This window comes from Lissotriton vulgaris, chromosome 3_1 (genome assembly GCF_964263255.1).
Source record: "Lissotriton vulgaris chromosome 3_1, aLisVul1.2, whole genome shotgun sequence".
In the NCBI taxonomy this organism is placed as follows: Eukaryota; Metazoa; Chordata; class Amphibia; order Caudata; family Salamandridae; genus Lissotriton; species Lissotriton vulgaris.
The window spans coordinates 871351937-871379465 of NC_141689.1; the positions used below are offsets into that span (position 1 = coordinate 871351937).

The 27529-nt window shown below is 46.0% G+C and overlaps 1 protein-coding gene across 1 annotated transcript in view; it reads right to left on the reverse strand.

Annotated features, from left to right (window-relative positions):
• The window catches only part of DAPK1 (death associated protein kinase 1), a 633429-nt gene that overhangs the window by 87342 nt on the left and 518558 nt on the right, over positions 1 to 27529 (reverse strand). Inside the window, exon 20 of the mRNA XM_086961193.1 lies at positions 8029 to 8251. Within this exon, the coding sequence (XP_086817319.1) occupies positions 8029 to 8251 (223 nt within the window). The remainder of the gene's footprint in view (positions 1 to 8028; positions 8252 to 27529) is intronic.

Here is a 27529-nt window from a genome sequence, read left to right on the forward strand (position 1 = left end):
TGCCTGTGGTTAGCCAAGAAAAAAGAGGTTAAAAGCAGTTATTGCTTGTTGAATGGTAACTTGTATACTAACACCAGCAAATCGTGGGGTAACCGTGAAGGCAGATCCTACTTTCTTACACGTTCTGTGCCGGGCGGCTGTCCACCGCAGCCAATGGCCCTGGACCATGTTGTGGGTACTGTACTGGGCATCTGTCGTACCTTTGCTTCATACCATGATGTGGGTACGGTGCTGGGTGGCTATCCACAGTATCTCAGGGCTGTGTACCGGGATGAGGGCACTGTCCTGGGCGGCTCAGCTCAGGCCGGGGTTCCGCCAGAGGGGGGTAGAGGTGTGGGGTGCGTGTGTCTATCTGTGTGCCCTGCACTCCTGCAGCACCCTTACAAGCGCCTTCCTGCGGGTAGAGTGTGAGTGAATGCAGGAAGTGCAGCCTGAAGGACCCACCTGTGAGTGTGCATGGCTTTTCATATGCTGGTCCTCCCCACAGACTCTCCCAGCTTCGGTGCGCTTTATCAGACTTTGAATGGAGAGGTGAGGAAGGGACAGAAGGGGGCGCACGCCCTGCCACCCGATGGGTGATATCCCCCCTGGAAAGATTCACCCTGTCCTTCCTGCCCGACAAGAAGAGCTGGAGAGAGGGGGTGGAAGAGGGGGCAGCGATGAAAGGAGGAGAGAAGGGGAGACAGATGGTGGGGTGGGGGCGAGGGGGCAGCAGGGGGGGTGTCACCGCCCGACATATAGAGCTTTGATGCTGGGCACGGAGGCCCTCGCCTGGCACACACATGAAAGGAGCAGTGTGCCCAACACAGCCCTGGCACGTGTGGGGGCGAGCCATGCCAACAAAGCTCTGTGGAGCTGCAGGAAGCACAGGTGGAAGGAAGCAGGGGGGGCCATGAAGGGGGCGAGGCAGTCTGAGGACAAGGGGGAGGGAGGGCGGCATTGTGGAGAGACTCTGAGAAGAGACAGGGGGGGGGCTGTGTGGGATTCAGAGCAGCCGGTGCGGATGGTGAGACAGGAAGCATTTATTTTTTTATGCATTTTTCTATAGCAGACTTTACCCGAAGGTGTCAGAGCGCTTCACAATAGGAACAGAACTGATACAAGAGAACATTACAAGTGAACAAATTACAAAAGCAAATGCTATGTTACATGAGGCAAAAGTAACAATCGTGAGCAAACAAATACAAGAGGAGCAAACGGTGCATTACAGGAGGAACAAGGCTTTGGGGGGCCTGAGGCCCCAGTATTTTTTTTAAAACAAACACATAAATAAAGATGGGCGGGGTGTTGGGGCTTGAGGCCCCGTTTTTATTAAAATAAAGTGCCCCCAGAGACCGCTTCCCTGCGTGGTGCTCTGGGGGGATCGTTGCTGCAGTTGTGTGTGGCACGATTATTAAAAAGATAAAGGTCCCAGAACCCTCGGGCCAAGTGAAGGGCTCCGGGACTTGTGCTGCTGTGTGGCTCGAGGTCCTTTTTAATAAAACTAAATGCCCCCAGAGACCGTTTCCATGCGTGGTACTCTGGGGGCTTGTGAGGCCGTGCTGGGGTTCGAGGGCCCGATTTTCAAAAATGAAGCCCCCACGGAGCCCGCTGCGCTTCATGCGGAGCTCTGGGGTTTTTGTGCGGCTGTGGTGGCTCCCAGAGTCCGCTATGTCCTGTGCGCGGCTCTGGGGGCTCCTGTGGGGTCGGGTGTGGGGCTCGAGGATCGTTCTTTGAAAAATAAAGCCCCGGAGCACTCTGCAGTGGTGCGGAGCTCCGGGGGCTGATGCAGGATCCGGGGCATTACGGGATGGCTTTGGGCGGCCAGGTGCTCGAGGCAATGTTTTAAAAGTGAAGCCCCCAGAGCCCCCGATGGCGCTGCTCTGGGGGCTGATTGCGGCATATACATGGATACATGGATCCCAAGTGTATCCCACGTGGATCCCGATGGCGGCGGCTACAGGGGACCAGGCAGCTCCCCCCTCGTGACTGCAAAGGCAGGGCCCGCCCCTTCCGTGATGTCACCGGGGAAACCCCTGACATCACGGAAGGGGTGGGCCCCGCCCTCACAACCCTCCGTGACAGATGAACCCCCTCCATGTCCCGCCCAAGGACTTGTGATGTGGGAAATGGTAGTAAGAGTTTAGGATGGAGTGCGCGCCCCCCCTGAGATGGCATCACGCCCCCCCAGGGGGGCGCGCCCCACAGATTGAAGAACACGGCATTAACCCTTTCAAAATAAACCCGCCTTCAATGTTAACTTCTCTTAGTTTGCTGAGCCGTGAACTGTAGAGTAGAAGGGGACAGATTCGAGCACAGCCTCCCCCATTGCTAGTGTCCTTATGTAATGTGCACAGGTAGTAGGTGAACGGCGAACCACCCTGATCAAATCTGCATTCCCGCCAAGGGACGCCTGCTTCTCCTCAATGCAAAGGATGCATGGAAGATTGTAGGAGGTGTAGGTGGACCTGCACTGCCGTGTACAGTAAGTAAATGCAATTTTTGCATAAAGTTATCGCTGCAGGTGCGCAGTTTTGCAGATCCTTGTGTGAGCAGCATTGCGGAAGCATAACAATGTGTCTCTGCAAAGAAATTCAACAATTCAGGAGCAAAGTACAGGATCAGTGGCTGTGGCTTCAGACATCAGATTGGTTTGTTACTGTTGTGAATGTGCATTTAAGGTATGGGTGTCTGTTGAGCTCCACCCTCAAGTGGGGAATGAGAAAGGTACTCTTGGGGGTCAATGGCGTCTGTAGAGATTGTCAGAGCTAGTGCGATTATCTTCTAAATTGGAACCTTCTCAGATGCTAAAGCGGTGACTCCACAGAATGCGAAAATGGGGGGCAGTGAGGAATCTGCGGTTAAATACAGAGTGGCCATCAACAAGAGGGCTACCAAAGATTAGAAACTGGCTCTTCTGATGGATACTTCTAACCGCAGGTTCCTCACCTTTAGAATAAATACCAAAGTTGGAGAGTCTGGGGAGTGGGCTCAAACCAAAAAGTCTTGCAGACCCAAGCAGGCGAGGTTAACTTCCCACCGGACTTTGCTGTAAAGGAAGAGCACTTTGTAAACGTCTGCATTGATGCACACGTTGCAGACTGGTAGATGTCCAGGACAGATGCCCCTAAACCCAGTGCTTCAGTAGTGGCGCTTGCCATTTTGGAACGAGCTAGCTGGCCTTCAAGAGGCTTCTTTATGGCCTGTACATAGAAGATTTTGATGCTGGGAACTATTCACCTTGACAGACCCCTCTTCAGGACTGCCTCGCCTTTTCTTGTGCCAGAGAATCCCGTAAACAGCTGATCATCCACGCGATGGTCCTTTGTGTGATCGATGTGAAAGCTTAGTGCTCCCTTTGGGGGAAGACCATGAAGTCTGTCTTCCCCAGTCACAACCTTTGTGAAAAAGGCCACTGGCATCATCAACCGCGATTTGTCAGGAAACCAGGTGGTGTAAGGCAGTTGCAGCGATTGTGCCTGCAGTTCACTCATGTGTGTTGGTGTGATTGCAACAAGGAAGACCGCTTTCAGCATTTAAAGTTCACTTCTCCGATTGAAGCAACCTGCTCTGGGGCAGCCTTGGGGAACAGAAGGTAGATGTCTGGCATCAGGATTGTGGAATATTCTTCCAAAACTCCCTCAGGTTTGGGAGGAAGGTGGGTTGGGAGCTGTGGACGGCAGGGCATTCTATAAGGCCCATCTGCCTCACGTCATGCAGCTCCAGCCCAGAATGAAATGCGGTATCCTGCCACCTACCAGCCAGGAATGAGCCTGAGAGGGCAAACTAAAGTAGCAGGGTAGGAAGAACTGCTGTCCCTGCTGGTTGGGGTGGCTTCTGCTGGTGTTGCAGTATAAGTTGACAGGGTTGGCTTTGCCTGTAAGCTAGCCCTTTGGAAAAGCCTTTGAATTTTCTGTATTGTTTACTTGGCATCAATAGCCACGAGTTCATGATGCATCACGACTGTTCTTGAATCATTCTAGCGCTAAATCAACCTTTTCTCCACTTTGACAGAAGCCATCGAAGTGCATTCCAATAAGGATGCTTGCAAGTCTTCAGAAAACCCACCTGATCATGTCCAGACATGGCTTCTGACTACAATACTGGTACAAATATCTCTGCTGATGTAGTTTGCAGTGCTCAGTCCAGTTTGGAGCAAATTATTAGCTGTGTCTAGGCCATCATGTATCCTCTGGTCCAAAGAGGCTCTAAGGTCCTCCGGGGCAGCTGGCAGGATCTTGCTGGCATGTCCCATAGTGCATGTGTGTGTCGCCCCAAAAGGCAAACTGCATTAATGGATCTGAAGACCAAACTTGCCAAAGATTACAAGTCTCTTTCAAGTGTATCAATTCTTTTTGATTCAGTGTCCAATTGGTCAGTAAGATATTTTGTACCAATTTTGTTCAATGCCCTGGCCACTTCCTCATAACCAGCGTCCTGAGGGATACACACTACGTCTTGTACTTGGCCCGAATCAGAGTCAAAAAGAGTGTGAATCCTTTGCTGGTACCAATGTTGTTACAGAAGAATGGGATTTGAATCTGGCTGAATGACTACCCATTGCACTTTTGTAATTTCATAGTATGACATAGGCCAAAGATTGACCGGACGTTGGTTCAAGATCCCAAATCTGCACCGGGACTGGTTCACTGACTGTCACCAGTGGACTTGGTGCTGACGCTGGCACAGAAGGAACTGGTGCAGACCTTGGTGTAGGATTGGAAGTCGTTGCCTGGTCTGGCATGGGCCCGGTAACTGACTCTTGGAGTCAGATGGTGTCAGAGACAGATCCACCAGCGAAATTCAGATTGGAAACTCCTGCAGCTCTGTAGGGCACAAAAGCATGTCAGGGAAGACCTCAATCACACAGGAGCACGTCAGAGGAGACATCAATAGCACCAAACGTCTGCAGCAAGGCCTTGTTGAAGATCGCTATTTGCTTCTGAGAACTGGATGGGAAATTTGGGGTACCGCTGGACTAAATGCAGAATCAGTTCAGAGTTAGGGGACATCAAAGGAGTGCAATCTTTATCTTGACACCAACATACCTTCTCGCTAGACTTCAAGTGGCAGGATGTCATTTGAGTCCCATTTGCTTTTCTTGTTCTTGTGTCAGGACTTCAACCTGGACTTACTGAAAGACTTTGACTGGAAAGTGGACTTTTCGCGGGAGCGGCCTCAAGATCAGACTGTGATTAGGCCGCTGAAGTGGAGCAGGAGGGACTGAGGCGTGTTTTGACCGCAACCTGTTATGTGCGCAGACATCAGTTCTGAAAAGACTTTGGGCGTATAAGGGCACATTTTTCACATAACCGCGTTGTAATTGAAGCCGAAGCCCCACAAGCATACGTTATGTGAGTCCATGACTGACATCTGCTTCCTGCAGCCCCAGCACAGCATGAATCCTGTCTTCTTCGTAGGAGACATGGCTCCCTAGCACAATGTGAAACATTTTTAAAGTCGTTGGAAGAATGATGAATTTTGGGAGCAGAGTTCCGGATACGCGTTGAAAGGTGCAGAAGTAAAATAACGGACATCAAAAAGGAAGAGTGACACTGAAATTCCACATCGCTTTATCACTTTCAAGGTGGTACGGAGTCACCGTGAAGCCACACAGTGCCACCTACTGATGCGTTGGAGTAATGCTGAAGAACTCTCAGGCTTTAGTCTGCAACCTGGGGATATTCCAAAGGTGAGGAATCTGCAGTTAGAAGAATCAATCAGAAAGGCCTTGCTGTGCTGTTCTACAGGTTTCTATCCAGGATATGCCCTCCTTAACAGAATAGTGCATTTTTATTACCAAATGTTAATTGTTCTTTTAAGCTTCCCTAGCTATAGCCAGGGTTTTCATTAAGAGACAGCACTTCACTTTATAAATTCGATAAGATACTTAAGGTTGTGCTACGGTTCCAATAATCCATTAACTCTGCGACATAATTTGTGTGGAGACAGGACTTTCAAAGGGGAAATCTGTTACTTCATAGCAATAAAAATGAACACATGTAATTAAGTAATTGATACATGCTTAGGAAATCTTGAATCCTGAGAAAGCCATGGCACCACATTTTTAAACAAATGTAGGTTTCTTATTTCACAGACCGCTCCACCTCCTCTTAAATTAACACTCTGCAACAGTTATGAGGCCCTTACATTTTGTTTGAAGTTCTTGTCAGTTTAGTAAACATTTTATAATTTAAAACATAGGCATTTTAGTTTGCAAACGCTACTGCAGCAGGTTTTAACAAAACTTCCCACAATACCCTGTTGTTTTTACTAGGGGTGGGCGGAATTTGCGTAATCGCGTTCCGCAAATCTCAGAGAAACTGTAAAAAATCTCTGCGAACACGCAGAAATTCTGCTTTTTTACTGTTCGCAATCGCTGTTTGCGTGCTCAGGGGGAAATATCTTGCAAACACGCATTTGAGAATGCAAACAAGCAAAAAATTTCGCGAAGTCGCGGAATTCAGATTTTTGTGCAATTTTGCGTTCTCTGCGGAATGCGAAATTACCCAAATTCCGCGAGCGCAACGGAATTTACCGCCCAGGCCTAGTTTTTACATCTTAACCCAATTAGTTTATTTATGATCATGTGCTTGAGAACAGATCATACTGAACGACTTTACCATTCAATATCTGCCCTGTCCTATGTGCTCACAAACTGCTGGAGACACACCTAGAATTTTGAAAGACTTTAGAGGAAACTAATTTTTTCACAATATTTAAGCAACTTTCAGGAGGTGAGCAGTGCCCCATGCCCCCCAACTTGTCCCCCAAAAAAAGCAGCCCATGAAAACCAGAAAAGCGCATCAGGAACACCCCAATTTAGCAGCTAGAGCAGGGGGTGGTTCACACTTGGCACTGTGTAATCTACCAAACACTTAAATCTTTGCTTGTCACTCTTATAACTTTAATCGGCGACACTGATCTCCAACCACAAGGTTGCTCTAAGACAATAACATAATGGAGCTAGTGAAATCAGCGTGACAGAGGACTGAGTTATTTGGACACATGATCTCTTGATTGGGCATCACCTGTGTATCGAGTATGCCTAGTCATTACCTGTGTATTGAGTATGCCTAGTCATCACCGGTGTATCAAGTATGCCTAGTCATCACCGGTGTATCAAGTATGCCTAGTCATCACCTGTGTATCGAGTACGCCTAGTCATCACCGGTGTATTGAGTATGCCTAGTCATCACCTGTGTATTGAGTATGCCTAGTCATCACCGGTGTATCAAGTATGCCTAGTCATTACCTGTGTATCGAGTATGCCTAGTCATCACTGGTGTATTGAGTATGCCTAGTCATCACTGGTGTATCAAGTATGCCTAGTCATCACCTGTGTATCGAGTACGCCTAGTCATCACCTGTGTATCGAGTATGCCTAGTCATCACCTGTGTATCGAGTATGCCTAGTCATCACCTGTGTATCGAGTATGCCCATCACCTGTGTATCGAGTATGCCTAGTCATCACCGGTGTATCAAGTATGCCTAGTCATCACCTGTGTATTGAGTATGCCTAGTCATCACCTGTGTATCGAGTATGCCCATCACCTGTGTATCGAGTATGCCTAGTCATCACCAGTGTATCAAGTATGCCTAGTCATCACCTGTGTATTGAGTATGCCTAGTCATCACCTGTGTATCGAGTATGCCTAGTCAGAGACCTGATATTCAGTGTACCTCAGAGAGGGGGCGTCTCCTTTCTGTTTTGTTTTTGTTCCAAGTTTTCTTGTGAGTTTTAAGACGATGGACTACATATCACCAACAAAAACAACTATTAAAATTCAACTGTTTAAATACCGAATTAGTAAATGTAAAACCTCAGCTCTATCAGTACCTAGTAGGAAAAGGAATCAATAGACCCCAACAAAAAGGCTTAACATTATAAATCTGTTATAAGATGGAAACTGAAGCAATAGGAATTTTCTCCATGAATAAAATGACTTGCATGATCTCAATTTGACAAATAATCCTCACACTTTGTTTCCATCATGCTAAGCACTTTTCTATTACCTAATCGGACAATGATTTTTTTTTGCACATACCGGATGGCTTGGAGGACGCGGGTGATGGGGGGTATCGGGCAGAGCTGGTGGAGGAAATCCTGGGCCGTCGTCTCCTGAAAAAGCTTCGGATGAGTCCACATTTGAGGGATTCCACCAGCGTTGTTTTCCCTGCTCCGGTGTTTCCAAAGAGCTTAAGCTTTATTCTGGGCTGTGGATTCTGAGATGGCCTGAGCTGCTGGATGAAAAGTGCTCTGTGCGTATCCTAAAATTTAGACAAACACAAAAATAAGAGAAAGTGTCTCAGTCTATGTTCTCAGGCTATCTTGAAAAAGGTTAGGTTTTTCCAATCGCAGGAGTTAGATCATTAGCGAAGTTTGATTTTCATAGGTTACAGTTGTGCACCCAGACTAAGCAAGGCTATTTTACAAACACAATCTACAAACACAATCAGTCCACAGTAACTTTCAATAAACCACTTAAAAAGTTAAGCAAAGTGACTGATATCTACAACACCAACTCTTAACCTGTGGTCCGGGGTCCATGACTACTTAAAAAATGAAACAATAATAGATTAATAAAGTGTCTATAATTTTTTTTTTTAAACCATACGATTTTAAATTGGAAGGACTATAAATGTGAAGGAATTTGGAACTGGAGGTTAAAAATTAAGTTGGGTTCCTCAGATTTGTGAAAACAGTACAAATTGAAATTGAAAGACCATTTTTTAGTTAGTTAAAACCATAAAGGGGTACAATACCACCAGCCATTTAATACAAAATATGTCATCACAAAATGCAATATACTTTAAAATTAGGACAACCTTAGAAAATCAATTAATGAACCCCTGACAAAACTATGATCAGAATCAGCCTAAACTATCAGTTAAAAACCTCCCATAACTTGGAACAGTGCTTCTATAAGTAACATGCCATTACTAACTAATGGGGTAACCCAAGGTAAGCAGCAGGAATGGGGTATAGTACAATACATGCAACAGTGTGTTCCTAATGGCAATTATTCTAAGAGACAATTATGATATTAATTTTAATCTTATGATCAACCCAATTGATCCGTACGATAGAGACAGGAAAACACACCTGGGTTTTGCAAAAATCAATTCAATTTATATTTTGAAGAAATCCAGACATTGAAAACATTTTCACTGATGCTCCAAAGAGTGCACAAAGAAATGTTAGTTGAAGTGTGCAAAGTGACAGAGGAGAAAAAGATTATCAAAAGAATCAATTCTATTTCTACAGTAAAACAATGGCTTTTTCTATAGGTTTAATTTGAGTCCATAAGTCGAGGTAGATGGTTAATGTTCTTTGTAACAGCTATATATCTGGAACTCTTTTTGCATTTGAAAGCACTCAGATCTACCGTGTGAGAGATAATTTTGACTTGCTTCTTTAGCAGCTTCCTGAACTGTGCCGCTGAGGTGGGTAAGCTCCTGGGGGTTTCTGCCTCCAAAGTGATCCTCGCAGATTTAAAGTGATTTTTCAAGGGAGCAAAGGGGGCTAAGTCTAAGGAAATGGCAGACCAAATTACCCCTTCAAAGGAGAAGTTCTAGCGGATCTTCGACTATGGAAAATTACAAAAAAAAGTATCATTAGTGTCAATGATGACTGTATCTGGTTGAATTCTAGCCTAATGTGAAAAGGACTAGTAGAGTTAGGAAGCTGAAAAATATACTTTAAAAGTTTGGAAAGTGACTTATTGAGATATGTACTTCCCACGCCAGGAAAGAGTCGGGAGATCATATACCAAGGAAGGCAAGAGCTTTGCACAAATGACCAAGTAGAGAAGTTAAGGAAGGGGCTTCTAAATTGCTATAGAGTCATTTGATGGCAAACACAGCCGAGGCTGCTTTGATATTGATGCTGCCTAGAAGAGCCTTTAACATCCAGCCAAACTCCTAAATAGCAATACTTCCTTTGTCTTGCAGCACACTCATCCCCAATTAGCCATCGAGTCAGCTTACAGTGCTTGTTACTGAACACTACAACCACAAACTAGCTAACATCCACTTTTAAATGATTAATTACATATTAAGTGATAAGAGCTTGTTGAACAGCTGAAGCAGTGTGGTCTAAAATCACTATATCTGCATACTGCAAAGACTGTAATTGCAAGGAAGCTAATTTAGGGGGACAAGTCGCTTGAACCTTAATGGCAGCATGCAAATCTGCGGTATATAGTTAAAAAGCAGTGGAGCCAGCACACACAGTTTCAGCCCTCTGTACATTTCTATCTTTTTTACGATGTACCCATTATGAGTCAGTTTCACTTGCATCCAGGGGTTCCTTCCAGTATAGAGACTGCATTGCTCTCAATAATAGAGGTGAGATCCCCCATTTTTTAAGTGTGGTCACAGTCCTCTCCATGCAAGGCGATTTTGAATTCTATGAAGCAAGCAAACAGGCTAGTCCTTTTTACGTCTCATGGATAATTAAAGCGAGATTGAGGAAAATATCTAAAGTGACGCTGGCTCACCTAAAACTTATTTGTGTGGGCGGTATTACATTAATAGAACCAGCCAAAGTTTCTAATTTGTTTAATAGTCTACTGACATACATTTAGGCCTCTACATCAAGCAGGCTAATTGTCCTATAGCTCCTAGTTATGACAGGATCACCTTTCTTAAAAATTGTCGAAAGAATGGACATGATGTGGGAACGCACTGTGTTTTGAATGAATAAGAAACTAAATTTGTTAAAAATGGCTGCCAATAGGTCACAATAGAAATAAAAAGATTGTTCAGGAGGTCATTGGGTTTCGGGGCACTGTCCGTTTTAGAGCCCTTGATTATCATCTGCATTCTGTTTGCCTCCACCGGGGCAGGAGCGTAAACAGGTGTAAATGGGCAGGCCATCCCTGTAAGTGGTCAACGAATGAGGACTAAGCGAAAAGTCCAAACAGGCTCAGAAGTATTGTTGCCCAGGTTTACAGGATGCTGTGCGCATAGCCTGTTTATGAATAGCCAAAAATCGTTTAATGAACCTAATTTGCTGATTTCAACTACAATACCCACTGCGTTTCCGTATGGTTTCTCTTTACCTCCGATATCTTCTTGTTTTCATAGGAGTTGGACCTTCCTGATGTTTGTTAAATTAAAAGGTAAAGCTCCAACTTGTTTAACCACCCTATTTAAATGTTTCTTTAATTCCCTGATTGAACCATGTATTCAAGGGTTTGACTCCTTGGGAGAAATAGGACCTGCTGAAGTTGTGTGGATAAGAGAGTAATAAGGAATTTACCAAATGAGACCAGATTACAGAAAAATTCTGTGGAAACCACTAGGCTCGCATAAGGTCTGCGTAAGATCTTGAATACAGTCTTGATTGAGCCATGTGTTTATCTGCATGCCTATGGTAGAGGACCATCTGATTTGTCTTAGCAACTGTGAGCTGGTTGGGGCTCCAATTGATTGAAAGATTGGATGCCTAATTGCAGACTAAAATGTAATGTACAAGCACGTTGGGCAGAATGGCCACATCCCACTGAGGGGGGAGGGAGAGGATTTAATTCAAAAAGAAGAAAACCAGAAGAGAAACTCTACAGAACCAAAGATATAATCTAAGATTGCATTTTGAGGTCTTGAAAAATAGTGTACTTCATTGGGATATCTCCGTAAAGCCTGCCGTTTAAAGGGCGTAGATTGTAAGTGAGTAGCATCCTACTGAGCTAGCAGCCCATTGAGTCAATACGTCACACCGGAGGGGGCACCCAGGCAATACTCCAAAGCTCAAGTTCGCTCTATATAAAACGTTATAAATAAATCTGACTAACTGTTGGATCCTCTATTAAATCATATGTAAGATTTAAATTAAAGTCACCAGTAAGTATAGTGCAAGCAATAGGATACTAAAAGCATATGTGAGCTCTTGCACAGTTTTGTCATCTGTTTCCTTGTCAAAGGTTTAAGGACCTCAAATGGAGCTGCAGTGGAAGGTACCTCCTTGTCATCCAAAATTCGGTCCTGCAAGGGGGAGGGGGGGGGGGGGGAGTAGCTATAGCCCCTGGGCCATAATCACCCCCTGTATCAGATCGATGTTAAACTGGAGCAACTGGACCAAGAGGTGGCTGCTCTAGGTCCCCCATTGGGATTCTATGGTATGAATCTAATAGTGAGCGACAGCTAAGACTTCTCACGCTTTCCACTTAAGCACCTATAAGAGTAGGCAATTCTGCCAGCTTGTCAATATTGGTACAACAATTGCATGAAAGCTGTATGGATTTTGAATCGGATAACGCGGCTACAATGAGTGAGCTCAGACTGGCCCTTCTGGTATCAATAGAGGCAATAAAGGTGGCCATGGTTTGTAACAGCTCAACCTGTATCTCCAAATTGTCTGACTGCCAGTTTAGTGCTGCATTGATGGCCTCCAAATAGTGGTATAAGGCTACTAATGTACCGGCTGAAATTTTCTGGAGGGCTAAGTCAGAGGTACCGCGCTCTGCATAGTGGGTTTAATATTACTAGCGGAACAGGACATTGGGTCAGTGGAGAGGCGAGGAGAACTGGAAAGATTACGATCATGAAGTGTGTCACCAACCACGAGTAAGTGGTCTGAGCCCCGTAGGGACCACTATAGATGGGTGTCCCCTGGGGAAAAAGATTGTGTTACTCCTTCGAGGCTTGGCGTAAACTCTTGGCAAGTTATGGCCAGTTGTTGTTGATTGTGCGTTTCCTTCACAGTTGAAGCTCAAGAGTGTTTTTGCTCGTCTCCTGCAGATTGTGGAATGGACTTAAAATGCTGTTTATTGCTGCAGCCCCAGCAAGTGAAGTTCCATAAAAGATATGTCTGCGTGGGTTGGGTGAGCGTGCAGTATGGCCGGTACTTTTAGAGGTATATTTTGATAGGCAGCCTGCCCTTCTAAGGGCCTTATTTAGATTATGGCAGATGAAATATATCCGTCACTGTTGTGATAGAGTAGACTGTCCGCCGAAATCTAAATTAGGCCAAGTCTTTGTCCTCCTGCCGCCCTAGTTCTGGCCTAATCTTAGGGGACTCCAGAGTGCTGTCTATTAACCTTGTTTCTTCAACAGCCTTTCTTGGGGAGGCAAACCAGCTGCAGCTGATGTTGCAAAGAAGGAAATGATAAGGCAGTCATAGACTGGGAAGCGGAGGCCTCCCTCGTTATCTAAATCTGGGAAAGCGTTGCTCCTGGTAACAATCTTTGTGAGCCATCATGGCTTCAAAAGCCTAGAGGTTTTTGCACTTGGCATAACTGAAAGAAAGGAACTAGAGACGGGGAAAAAATGCAGGGAAACCAAGAAATATATTGTCTTTGCTTAGGTGTCGCCGCCTCCACCCACAGCTGAATCGTGCAATTAGGCAGTTGTTGTATTGATGACCTTGGTATTCCTTTATGAGGTCTTTAATTTACATGCACGCCATCTCAAACCCTGGCTAGTCAAAGGGCGGACTGTGGTTAGAGCCCACTAGGCCACAAAGAGGTAAAATGGCCCAGTTAATAAAGCCACCAAGAACCGCCCTGCAGCACACCCCGACCAGGCCCGACTACTCAAGCCTGGGGGGCGGGAACGTGGTGGGAAGGGTTTGGGCGCAGCCCAAGGGGGTCTAAGTGGACTGCAGGCATCTGGAGGCCTCACTGCCCAGGGCTTTATCGTCGTAGTGCCCAAACATTGGCCAGACTGACCAAATAGAGCTGAACCTGCTGCTTCACGAACCTAAGGGCCCCATTAGGACTCTTCTGGCCCCTTTGTGCCTGCTCACTGATGGAGGCTGAAACAGACAAAAACAGGTGGCCAGAGAAACAAAAAGCTGGTGAACTCATCCACAACTCACTGCTAAATACCGCTAGAATCCGTAACTGTAAATGAAATAAAAAAGCACATCATAAGGCAGACAAATTCGATTTAGATTTTGGCGAGGGAACGCGGGTGCAAGAGCTGTGGGCGGAACTGCAGGTGGGCAGAATTTAGCAGGAATGATGGATGGCCACAGCTGACTTTAGAAAAAAAACAACTTTCCCATTGTATGAAAAAAAAGTGATTTTGTATATTTATTTGTGAATTAAATAAAATATTTAATCATTTGTGTATTTGTTTAATGAAAGCATGTTTTATGTGCTTTTTGTATTGTACTAGAACATTCAAATCATCAAAATTGTCCCAGGCTTCCAATAACGACTCAGTGGGGGTCCCTGGATTCCAATGAGGACTCAGTGGGGGACCCCAGATTCCAGTTGTGATCAAGTGGGGCTCACAGAAGTCAAAAGGTTAAGAACCACTGATCTAGAGGATTGGAGGCCTAGGGTGGACTTTAAAAGTTAGCTGTACAAATATTTTTTCCACCACATTAAATTATAAACAGATTATATCCACTTGTTAAGAAAGCGGGCAATGGCATTGAGTAGCTACCAGGCCTCTGTATAAGCAATTGTATTTTTTTTTAAGTAGTGTCAAAGGATGAGCAGGGGTAGAGGAGGGAGAGCAAATGGTGGAAGAGGGCAATAAAACATGCACTTCCAAGGAAAAACACAGGATTCTGATATCAACATTGGAGGGATACTAATACAATCAAAATGACAATAAAGAAGCTTTGCTCCAGGAGCAGGACAAAAAAAATAGAGCGAAGAAAGCCCTCAAATGAGGGGCATCAAACTGACATAGAAAATAAAGCCATTCAATCATGACCCAAAGCCCGCTCTTTGTATTGCTGTATTTTAGGCAATAGGCCTCTGACCACAGACCGCTACAGCTACCAGTAGATGAGAGCTTTAAAAAACAAAAGGATTGCAAAATTAATATGGTACTATACAAACACATTATTTTGATATAAGAGTCGGCTTTTATACCACAGGTACCAGTAACATGTTTATTGAACTCTGTTTTACACAGATGGTGCAATGCCGTACACAGGAGTCGGATGTATGGATTGATTTGTGCATATGAAACTCAAAGCTGAAATTGATGTTTTAGTGCAAAGATAATTCTGCTCTTAAATTACACATTAAGAGCAAACAGAACACAGTTTAATAACTCCTCCTAAAATGACAATTTGAGCAATCCTTAGGTAAGCACTTAGTAGTGCTATTAGAGGTGAATGGGGTAGTCACCAAGACCAAGGATCGCTAGAACCTTATAACATTGTGTCAGTATACAGTGCTTGCTACGGCTTCTTTGCCATCTTGTTGCACTGTTCGGGACTGGTGCTAGTTTACCAAGCTCACTAATATTTATTCACTGCCTCTAAATGATGAGAGGTTGATTTCACAGTGTTTTTACACTTGTTTCACAGAATTATCAACAGAAGAACTTAAACTAATTTACTGGCTGAAACCCTTAAAAGCCAGATTTGTTTGATTGGAGTTGTGTGTTGTTCCTTTAGTTTGTTCTCTATCACATGATCGTCTGCATTATGGAAACTATCTAGCTGCTGTATTGGTCACATTAGCGGTACAAAATGGGGTGGTAATGGACAGAGCATCTGAACCAATCAAACACTCACACCCAGTCGAAAGATCTGGGTTTAATCCATCCCCGTTCTTTAGCCCACTCTGCCACCCCAGTTCAGACATGGCTATATGCAAATCAGTCTGACCCTGTGCCTCATGGGAACAGTCCAGTCCGAACTGCCAAGCCATGCCTTCCCTGGACTGGAAACAAGCTTCTGAGGACCGGTTTCTGGCATTCCAGCCGTCTTCAGCCCGGCTTGCTTGAATCCAGTGGCAAAGTGAGCAAGGGACTCATTAGTCAACAATGATGTGTATCGGTGCATCATTTTATCACTGACAATATCTCTTATTTTTTGGACTGCAACACCATCTGTGATTTGAGATCAGTGTGGCAGCCCTGCCTTTCTCATGGCTATATAATAAATCCGTTTTCATTATGAAAATGAAATCCCTTATTATCTTTAAAAGTAGTCAGTCAACTTCTTCACCACACATCCAAATTGAAGAATTTGTTATCACTCACACTAGGAGGATAATTCCTTTCCACACCAAATTAGAGGTGTAGACTAGATGATAATTCAAGATGCCATATGAACCACAATACAGTGTGCACCCCTATGGATGCCTACAGCGAAATCTAGAGCACTATACAGTACCTTCAATCTTGAAGTATACAAGTATGCAGAAGAATTAAACCTTCACCCTCATCTTCTATGGGGTCAAGAGCCATCCTCCCAACACTGCTATAATTCCAGGTCAAAATGTTCAAATTAAGTCCTCTGGATGTTGGCTACTGCGATCAAATATCTAGATGGCCAGAGGTAGACACGAGGAGGAAAATGACCTATGCATTTGAGTGTGGCAACCTTGGTAGTATATCTTATACAGTTATGTGTCCCGACATGGTTGTCTACTATTTTCCAGGCCAGAGGAACTTCGATTACATGATAGGAGAATTATTTTTGTTTCCTCGTGACACTAGGGACTAACGGCAAATACCTAAAAGTAATCAAATATAGCCTCACCTACCCCAAACTTTGCGGATAACAAACCATTCGAGGCCTCCATTCCTTGGTTCCCATTAAGTTTACCAGGCATGATGTTTTTTGATTAAACCATCTGTGGAGTGTGGCTTTACATTCAAGCTCTCACATTTGCTTAGTAGGTTTTGAGAAGCATTTTTCATAGAATTACTCCAGGCACAGCGATAGCATGGTTTATTAATCACTGACATCTTCCCCAACACTGACTCAGCATCCGTAACTCTGACTTGTGAAAATGGTGGAAGACATAAAACATAACATTGCTTTTTTAATCACCCTAAGACACGACGCCTGAATACTATTAGGTGAAATCAGAAGGAAAACAAACAAACCTCGACCCTTGTTGCCCATTATATTTGATGTTTCACCATTATTAGAGGCCTGTGTCCTCCAAAGCTGACAACTTCAGCAGCTCATGCAGGTGGCCAAGGGCCACATGTGAACCACTGAGCAGCAGGCACATTTGGACACCACCATCTATGTTGTATTTGGTTATGTGGTGGACTTTCTTGAAATGTCCTGTCTCAAAATAGTCTCTGCACTGCAGTTGTACCTTGCGTGCAGAGGAGGGGTTCAAGACACACGCGATATGGCCAGGCTCGAATACACCGGTACGCCCTGCTGGCTCCGTATTATGTTAATATGGTCGAAATGAGAGTTTCACTCAACCTCCATCTGCTCCACGATGATGCCAAGTACAAAACATAAAGGTGATCAGTTCAAAAGCAAAGCACCACTGAGCCGAAGATGGCCATAACCTGGAATGACAGACTGGTAGCAGGCTTATATAAGGGTTATGCATGGACAGGCTGAAGTGCAGGGCGGTTGCAGACAGCAATGGCATTAGGTTCCAGGCATCAAGATGGGCACTCATAAGGTGTGGCAGGAATCACTTGATCACATCGCCAGTTGTCAGACCCACAACAATGCATAAAGGACACAGGACAAGTTGTCATGTATGCTGCACGCTCTCCAACAGGAAAGCAAGATTCCACTCCCTTTTTTCACATTCCGAGTGGCCTGCCCATTCCTTCCTAGTGGTCACTCATTTTAAGATGCGCCACGAGTGGGGGGAAAACTAGCATTTAGAAGCTCCACGGGGCTATTGGATGGACGAGGAGGTAAAAAGAGTGTTCACTTAATGTGTGTAGACTGGTACCATCCAGTCTACACACATTAAGTGAACGCTCTTTTTACCTCATCGTCCATCCACTAGCCCAGAGGAGCTTCTAAAGCCCTGGGTGTAGGTGTGTAGCAGACAGACTGCAGAGTAAAGTACCCCCACCATGCTCTCTCCACGCTCTCGCCACCTCCTCTGTTGGAGACAGGCGCCTGGAGGAGTGTAATGAATGATGTGCTCACACCACTGTGGAACAGAATATCAATCAATCGTCTGTCTTCTATAATGTTCATAAAATTGTGGGGCCTCAAGTCAGAGTTTAAACCCAATTTTTTTGTTCAGAAATTATTAGAAAAAGGGAGTAGAAGTGCTGAAGAAAGAAACTGCATGGCTCGGAGACAAATGGCTTATAAGTATAAGTGTATTCTGCGATTGGAAACAAGTCCCACATTGTAAATGTATTTCAATGTAAATACCTTCTACATTAAACCTCAAATAAACATGTCTATCCATTGTTTAAAGTAAATAACGTTATAAGCTGTAACTGGTCAGTGAAATGCCAAACGTACAAACAAGCATTGGAAATGCAATAGGTCTCGCATTAGGAAAGTTTGAGCGATTGGTATAGTAAATGGCACTTTTTATTTATGTGTTGGTTTTGAAAATAGCAAAATTAATAGCTTGGTGGATGTGATGGTGGATGTGATGGTGGATGTGATGGTGGATGTGATGGTGGATGTGATGGTGGATGTGATGGTGGATGTGGTGGTGGATGTGGTGGTGGATGCGGTGGATGTCATGATGGATGTGGAGGTGATGGTGTATGTGGTGGTGTATGTGGTGGTGATGGTGGATGTGGTGGATGTGGTGGTGGTGGATGCGGTGGTGGATGCAGTGGTGGTGGATGGGGTGGTGTTGTTGGTGGATGGGGTGGTGGATTTAGTGGTGGTGGGTGTGGTTAAAGTGTTGGTGGATGTGGTGGTGGATGTGGTGGTGGATGCAGTGGTGGTGGATGCGGTGGATGTGGATGTGGTGGTGGATGTGGTGGTGGATGTCATGGTGGATGTGGAGGTGGTGGTGGTGGATGTGGTGGATGCAGTGGATGTGGTGGTGGTGGTGGATGTGGTGGTGGTGGTGGATGCGGTGGTGGATGGGGTGTTGGTGGTGGTGGATGCAGTGGTGGTGGTGGATGGGGTGTTGGTGGTGGTGGATGCAGTGGTGGTGGTGGATGGGGTGGTGGATGTAGTGGTGGTGGGTGTGGTGGATGTGGTGGTGGTGGATGTGGTGGTGGTGGATGCAGTGGATGTGGTGCTGGTGGATGCGGTGGTGGATGCAGTGGTGGTGGTGGATGGGGTGTTGGTGGTGAATGGGGTGTTGGTGGTGGATGGGGTGGTGGTGGTGGATGTGGTGGTGGTGGATGCAGTGGATGTGGTGGATGCGGTGGTGGTGGTGGATGCAGTGGTGGTGGATGGGGTGTTGGTGGTGGTGGATGCAGTGGTGGTGGTGGATGGGGTAGTGGTGGTGGATGGGGTGGTGGATGTGGTGGTGGTGGGTGTGGTGAAAGTGGTGGTGGATGTGGTGGTATATGTGGTGGTGGTGGATGCGGTGGTGGCTGTGGTGGTGGTGGTGGATGTGGTGGTGGTGGTGGATGTGGTGTTGGTGGATGCGGTGGTGGATGTGGTGGTGGATGTGGTGGTGGTGGGTGTGGTGGTGGATGTGGTGGTGGTGGTGGATGTGGTGGTGGTGGATGTGGTGGTGGTGGATGCGGTGGATGTGGATGTGGTGGATGTCATGGTGGATGTGGAGGTGATGGAGGATGTGGTGGTGGATGTGGTGGTGGTGGATACAGTGGATGTGGTGGATGCGGTGGTGGTGGTGGATGCGGTGGTGGTGGTGGATGCGGTGGTGGTGGTGGATGCGGTGGTGGTGGTGGATGCGGTGGTGGTGGTGGATGCAGTGGTGGTGATGGATGGGGTGTTGGTGGTGGTGGATGGTGGTGGATGGGGTGGTGGTGGTGGATGTGGTGGTGGTGGATGCAGTGGTGGTGGTGGATGCAGTGGTGGTGGTGGATGCTGTGGTGGATGCAGTGGTGGTGGTGGATGGGGTGGTGGATGTAGTGGTGGTGGGTGTGGTGGATGTAGTGGTGGTGGGTGTGGTGGATGTGGTGGTGGTGGATGCAGTGGATGTGGTGCTGGTGGATGCGGTGGTGGATGCAGTGGTGGTGGTGGATGGGGTGTTGGTGGTGGATGGGGTGTTGGTGGTGGATGGGGTGTTGGTGGTGGATGGGGTGTTGGTGGTGGATGGGGTGTTGGTGGTGGATGGGGTGGTGGTGGTGGATGGGGTGGTGGTGGTGGATGGGGTGGTGGATGTGGTGGTGGTGGATGCAGTGGATGTGGTGGATGCGGTGGTGGTGGTGGATGCAGTGGTGGTGGTGGATGGGGTGTTGGTGGTGGTGGATGCAGTGGTGGTGGTGGATGGGGTGGTGGTGGTGGATGGGGTGGTGGATGTAGTGGTGGTGGGTGTGGTGGATGTGGTGGTGGTGGGTGTGGTGAAAGTGGTGGTGGGTGTGGTGAAAGTGGTGGTGGATGTGGTGGTATATGTGGTGGTGGTGGATGCGGTGGTGGCTGTGGTGGTGGTGGTGGATGTGGTGGATGTGGTGTTGGTGGATGCGGTGGTGGTGGTGGATGCGGTGGTGGATGTGGTGGTGGTGGATGCGGTGGTGGATGTGGTGGTGGTGGGTGTGGTGGTGGATGTGGGGGTGGTGGTGGATGTGGTGGTGGTGGTGGATGCGGTGGATGTCATGGTGGATGTGGATGTGGTGGTGGATGTGGTGGTGGATGCAGTGGATGTGGTGGATGCGGTGGTGGTGGTGGATGCAGTGGTGGTGGTGGATGGGGTGTTGGTGGATGGTGGTGGATGGGGTGGTGGTGGTGGATGTGGTGGTGGTGGATGCAGTGGATGTGGTGGTGGTGGATGCAGTGGTGGTGGTGGATGCAGTGGTGGTGGTGGATGCTGTGGTGGTGGTGGATGCTGTGGTGGTGGTGGATGCAGTGGTGGTGGTGGATGGGGTGGTGGATGTAGTGGTGGTGGGTGTGGTGGATGTGGTGGTGGTGGGTGTGGTGGATGTGGTGGTGGTGGGTGTGGTGGATGTGGTGGTGGTGGGTGTGGTGGATGTGGTGGTGGTGGGTGTGGTGGATGTGGTGGTGGTGGATGCGGTGGATGTGGATGTGGTGGATGCGGTGGATGTGGTGGCTGAAAGAGAATTATGGCCTATAAATGAAATAGGTGGATGGTCTTGGCTAATGCCAGATCTAAAAAGTAGTTCCCTTAATGTAAGCAATGAAAGGTACAAGTTATCCACTCAAAAGTGTTGTAAAGAAGCAATACTCGAATGTAGTGTCAAACGCAAAAAGAGTAAATAAAGCAAGCCATTGAATTCTTAGCAAGCAAATGGCATTGGCAAAAAAATCCATACAATGATAAACTATACGTTTCCCCAAAAGCTGCTGTAATTGTTGGCGTTGCACACAAAATGTATTTTGACAACAGACAGCTGAAGCTATCCATAGGCGAGACCTAAAAGCTATATGGAAGCGCTGAAAACAGGAGTCTTTCAAATTAACCATTAGGATATGGAGCTAATTGCCGACTAGGACTTCTGGAGATACTGTTGTCAGTTAAACAAACTTCACCTTGCTTTGTCCTTCATCTTTAATAAACCGGGCATTAGCAAAGCCAATAGGTCTGGGTTTTATGTGCTAGTGCACATTCAGATGGGCATAAATATATGCATAAGAAGCAGATAGAGGTAGGCCAATAAAAAATATTCTTGAATGCATTACAGTACCTGCACCCCATTGAAGGTGACGGGTTACTGCAAAACCTATACATAAGGTGAGAGACAGTGGGGAAGAAAGAAGTAGTTCTCTGGGCTGAGCCAATATGTAATTGACAAAGTGTCAAGCCAGTGGCTGAAAGAGACAGCCTGGATCAATGCGGCTGGGACTTGGAGTTCACTAATTCCAATTTAAAAGACTCCGTACACATGGCCATACACACATCCATTTCCTTCAGAAGGCATGAAACAAAGTAAAAACGGACTAAACGATGTGCTGTGAGCGAATAAACTTGCAATGCGCCTGCGTACACGTACAGCAAGCATTTCCACTCTAGAGGTACGCCTGGATGTAAGGACTGTATTCTATTGGTGTTAGCTGTCGTTAAATTAAAAACGGCGGCCATTATGGAGCGGATTGTTTTCACTGCAGGAGAAATAAACTAGAGCCCAGCTCAAGTAATTAGGTGAAAGAACTGAAAAGGTCCAGGCATCATATCGGAAGTAAACGTATTTTTATTTGAAGAACGTTATCGTTAACTTAAAAAAATCTATGGATTATCTACTCAAAAATAAAAATGACATTCTAAAAATAAATGCTTTTTAAAACAAAGTACAGGCTTTAAAGAAAAAATCGACTGCAGACAATATAAATGTATGACAGCATCAAACACGACAGGCATTCAAAGATGGACGCCAGGCTAGCGAACACTGAAGGGATGGGACTCCCTTGCCATGCTGACGGGTTACAATGCTGGAGGAGGGGGGAGGAGAGTAATCGCAGCCTCTCCACTGTCTGAACAGCCCCTGCCTCGATTACACAGGATGTCTTTTGCGAAACAATGCTGCTGGTAATCTTGCCCTGAATTACTGCCAACTTTGAAGGGCGGATGCACACGGAAACCAATTACCGCGCACAGTTCAAATATTATCGGTGGAGGAGGAGAAGGGAGGAGAGTAGGAGGAGGAGGGGGGAGGAGAGTAGGGGAGGCACGGCCTAGCGGCCATGCAACCAAGAAGTGAGGGGGCGGAGCTGGGGGAGAATGTGAGAGAGAGAGTGGGGAGGAGAATGAAATGGACGGAGGGAAGGCAGAGAAGGGGAGGGGGGAGGAGAAATGCGACACGGCGGGCAGGGGAGGGGGCGGAGGGGGCATGTGCACGCGCTTTTAAGCTCAATGCGCATGCGCATTGAGCTTGAATCTCACGGGCACTGCAAGGAATCGCCACGATTCCTTGCAAGTTAGTTAAAGACTGTTTAAGCCCCCATAGTCTCGAAAGCTCGATGCGCATACGCATCGACAGGCGAGACCTAAAAAAATGGTATGTTTTGCTCTTTCTAGCCACACCTCTGACTCCGCCCACTGATCCAATCCTCAGGTTAATCCCACCCCCTGATTCTCCGCCCACAGTTCCCCTACTTTTTTTTCCCCACTTCGACCACTGGATGCCATTTACTGCCAAAACTGGCAGAGAAATAAAAAGCATACAAATTAGTTTAGTGCAAAAAACTCACACACTGGAATGTGTGACTTGAAATGTAAGCCTCAAGTGTGCGAGGGCTAGGCTCAAGAGGTCAGGTTGAAACACTAGTGACCCAAAACTTGAAACACCTGGCAATACTTTCCAACCTCTTAATTGTTAAATCGCAGAAACCAGCATTAACGCACCCTGCCAAATATAGCTGGCTGCAGCAGCCGTGGTCCCTTCTGAACCGTAGCCGAGCGGTGCGATTCCACAGAGTGGGCGGAGATCACAAGACACAATGAGCGCCCTCCGAGGGAACGTTTAAAATTAGAGGCTGCGCGCGGCTTGTAAATCCGTACACACCACCTCTGCTCCTATTTCTATTTTCAGCCGCACCCATTAGAGAGCGTCACTCGCCTGCAAGCCTCTGGCTGCGGACCCAGGAATAACAGGGCATTGCAGAAACGCTGGATTTAAGCAGCACTTTCCAAGACCCTCTTTATATATCTGGGCAGCTTCCAGGGAGAGCATACGCAGCACACTGCAGGAGCAGACAGTTTTATTTTTTTGTGTGTTTTACAATAACACGGGTAATTTACAACAGTGCTCTCGTACAGGAAGAGTACTAAAAAAACAATATCAATATTAGTCCATACCCAGTTTAACGACGACAAATGTATGAGGAGAACACGGCATTTACATGTATTAAGAACTGACACGTAATCCCGGCGTTGAATGCCTGCTGCTCGTTCTGTGACCGGCGTCAAGGGCGCGTGCGCACAGACGCACGAGAACATGGAGGGGAGAGACAGGAATTTACCCCAAGGACAGAGCAATTAAGAACAGAAGCTACATAAAAGAACAGTATATTACCCCTTGCTCCATATTTAAAGGGGCAAACAGCAGCTGCAGAGGAGTTCACAGCTTCTGGGGTGTTTTTCCTTAATGACTATGTAGCATGAAAAAAAGTATTCCAAATGACACTAGTAGACAAAAAAAGCTTTTAATTCCAAGAACCAAGAATAGACAATCTGGGCTAATAAAAGAATAGTTGGTTGTCATATCTCACCCCGCTACTATGCTGCCTTTTCCATCTGAGCTCTGCAGCGATAGCATTCCTGCCTGCACCCCTAGCCAGCAGCTCCACTTTACCTGGTGCCTGCGAGAAACGTAGCCAGAACTTCAACAGAATCCCGCCCGGCAGACCAATCAGCAATTCAACAGCGGCCCCATCTACAGCCCAGCTAGAGCTTCGGAAGTAGCTTTTCATGGCAGCTCTAACGCCATTTAAAACAGCTGTAGCGGTCTGTAGCCTAAGTGCAGGCCGATCAGCACTTCAACAACAAACCTTGTAAATCCAAGCCTGCATGTCAGCAGCATACCAGCTGGCAGTCCAGTCACCACTTCAGCAGCATCCCCACCTGCAAACCAGACATCACTCTCAGCAGCAGCCGCACCACCAGCCTGCCTGCAGGCCAGTCTGCACTTTACTGAGGCATGGTATCAGACAGTAACACATTTGCTTCATAAACTCACATTCCAGCTTCACAACGAACACACAGTGTGATCATTGGCAATTCACACAACAAATCGCTGCCTTTTTCCTTTTAAAATACATAAAGGATGGTGCTATTAAATGTTCTGAACAAATGTCAGGTTCATCCTCACATTTTTATAGGTTTTGGAGGTCCCTCAATAACGGCAAAGGGAAGGCAAATTTAGCTTGTTAGTACAAAAATGAGGGTGACCCCGTCCAGTCTCACAGGAGCAGAGTAAGATCAAGTAGATGATGGAATATACTATCCCCGCAACAAAGAAATTAGCTGCAGTTTAGGCCTGAAGCCAGTAGGGGGTATCATGTGCATTATGGATGGGTCAGAGACATGTGTCCTTTGATGGACCAACTCTTATTTGATATTCTTTTTATAAGTCTGCTTTACAGCGAGAGCATTCATTTAGACAACAACTTTACTTTGGAAAGTTTAGGCTGAAAAACCAATTCCAGACAAAAGCCCCCAGTCACCGTATTCGCAAAAGCTTCACAAACCTAGATTTTTTTTAAGGTGTGAGTGGAAAACCCAGAAACAAACCAAGTGGCGTCTGTTGGTCTGATGTTACAGAATGAGTGAGCGCTTAGAAAGATGAATGGCCAAGTACTGCAAGCGGGTGGCCTTGGGCTTATCCGTGAGGGGGCACAATGTACCTGCCGAGCAACACAAGTGCACAGAATGCTGCACCGAAGGGAAGTGCAGAAGCCATCATCAGCTTATAGGAATCCGAGCTGTACGCACACATTCTGGATAATGTATACAATCTTGTATATGTTGCTCTGGCCGGTCACCACTGCTCCTATGCTGGAACAGTTATGTATGTGCAGGGGAATATTGCACTGCTGCTGCAAGGGCTGCATCAAGTCTGTTGCAGATGTGGTCTTAGAATGGGTGGTGACTGTGCGCTTACACGGAGTGCTGACAGCCTCAATGTGGTTGTGCGGTCCCTAACACCTCTTTGAATCCTTCATGTCTGTGGTTTCTACTCTCATCTACCATTATCTCCCAGGTCGGTGCTCTAGGCCTAGCCCTTCTCTTGCATCTTATACCCCCCTTTTCCATGCTCCATCGCTTGTACCTGTGCTCCCTGTTTAGCCCATGCAATTCCAGTTTAGCCACTGCCCTCTTGCATAGCCCACTCCTCTTCCTCCCCCATAGAAGAGGCAATCAGTTCGGGCTTGATAGTGAAAAGCTACTCGCCAAACTTCTTTAATACACAGTGTTACACTGTGTGTAAGAAATAATCATCAGGTACTTCCACACATGTGCTACCTCGTGTGCATTATTCAAGCTTGCTTACATCTTTCTTAATATAAAAATACCCAAAAGAAATGGCCCTATTGGCGCTCTGTTTAGATGTCAATGTCGTCAGATATAGACGGGCAACTTCTCCCATGGATTTTTCAAAGACCAGTGGGGTCGTCTGGAAACCAGGCTTTTATCTTAATTATGAAATGGGAGTGTGCAGGGCATAGACATGCTTCAAAAGCCACAATATGTGCAACAAAAAAGAGTCATATGGCCAGATTGTTTAATAGGCTGTTGTGATGCATGTTGGCATGTAGAAATAACCAGCCACCACCAGTAGATTAAGAGAGGGTTTATTGTAAATTGAAAGGATACATAAATTACCCCACTCGAAGCAGATGTAGTTAGATGCTTTGCCCTGGTATGTCTGCTTTAACTGTCTTCCAGGGAACCCTCACACCCTTGACATTCATGACATCATTGGGTAACCTCATGAGCAGGGTACCACACAGGCCTATCACCTCTAGATCTACAAAGCAAACGCGATGTGTACATTCACATTTTTATGTCATCTAAAATGGTAACCCATTTCTAATCGGCAATATATTGCCATTAATAAGGACTGTTTATTGTTTTAAATTATGGGTACTTGCAAACATTCTATCAGGGGCCAAAAAGTTTTGTCGGTGGTGTGGCTGACGTCTGCATTGATACCATACGTTTGGCGGTCAGGCTAGAGGGTAAGTTGGGTGGAGGAAAAGCAAAGCGAGTACATCTGGTGGCTGAATGACACTATGTAAAAGCAGAAAACCTGGGATTAATCCCGGCTTTCCCAATTTACCAAATTGCACGGTCCTAGGCAAATGTTTGATTTAACTTCCCTCCTTTTTTCTTCATTTTCACAATTAGGAGGACCTTGAAATACATGACTTCAGGATCTGCACTGTACAAAACCTTCTTCTGTGTTTGATTTAATAAACTATAATGTTTTTTATGAACAATAGGAATTCAAGCCACCGAGAGGGTGCACATAACAAATGACTTGCCTCTTAGTTCTCGGCTGGCATTGTTGTCAGGATGAAGGGAAAGCATGAAGTTTTCTAAATTTATGTTTGAAAACTATCATTTCAAAAACAAAATAGCTTGCAATGCACCATGTTATCTGAAGTACTAAGATGAAATGGTTCTGCATGTTGCTGAAATACATATTTCAAAAACAAAATAGCTTGCAATACACTGATGTACTCTGAAGAACTAAGGTGAAATGGTACTGCATGTTGCTGAAATCTACTTTTTGAATTTTGAAGACACTATCATATTTTGCACGTTTGTTGCAAGATGTCTTAAAAAAGTGAATGTATTCCTAAAGGTAAGCAGTGAAGACACCCCAGTTACTTTCTTTAACTTCATTTATCTTTTAAATAAAAGCTTGCCCGTTTATTTATCATCTTTTTTAATGTTAGTGCTGAGTTAAGTAAACAACAGCGCAGTCCTGCTTTTGACCAGGGGCTGCATGTTAAGGTCAAAAGGGCCAAATGCAGCACAGTTTTAAACAGACTCCTGCCTTTCTCGCAGGTTCCCATGGATTCTTATATACAGCCCATAAGGAGATACTGACTGGATGGATACACTCCTCTGAGAATATGAAAATTATTCAGAATATACCCAGGCATATACCCCTTGGTTGCAGCGTAGGGTAGCCTATAAAGCTTCATGTCCAAAACTTTGAGCAGTAGAGCAAGGAAAGGAGTTCTATTTTTATGTCTGTGTTAGCCAAGACATTTTGGTTCCACCAAAATTATATGCATAACCTACTTACTCATAGGGCTTTTCAGCCTTATCCATTGGTCTGTTA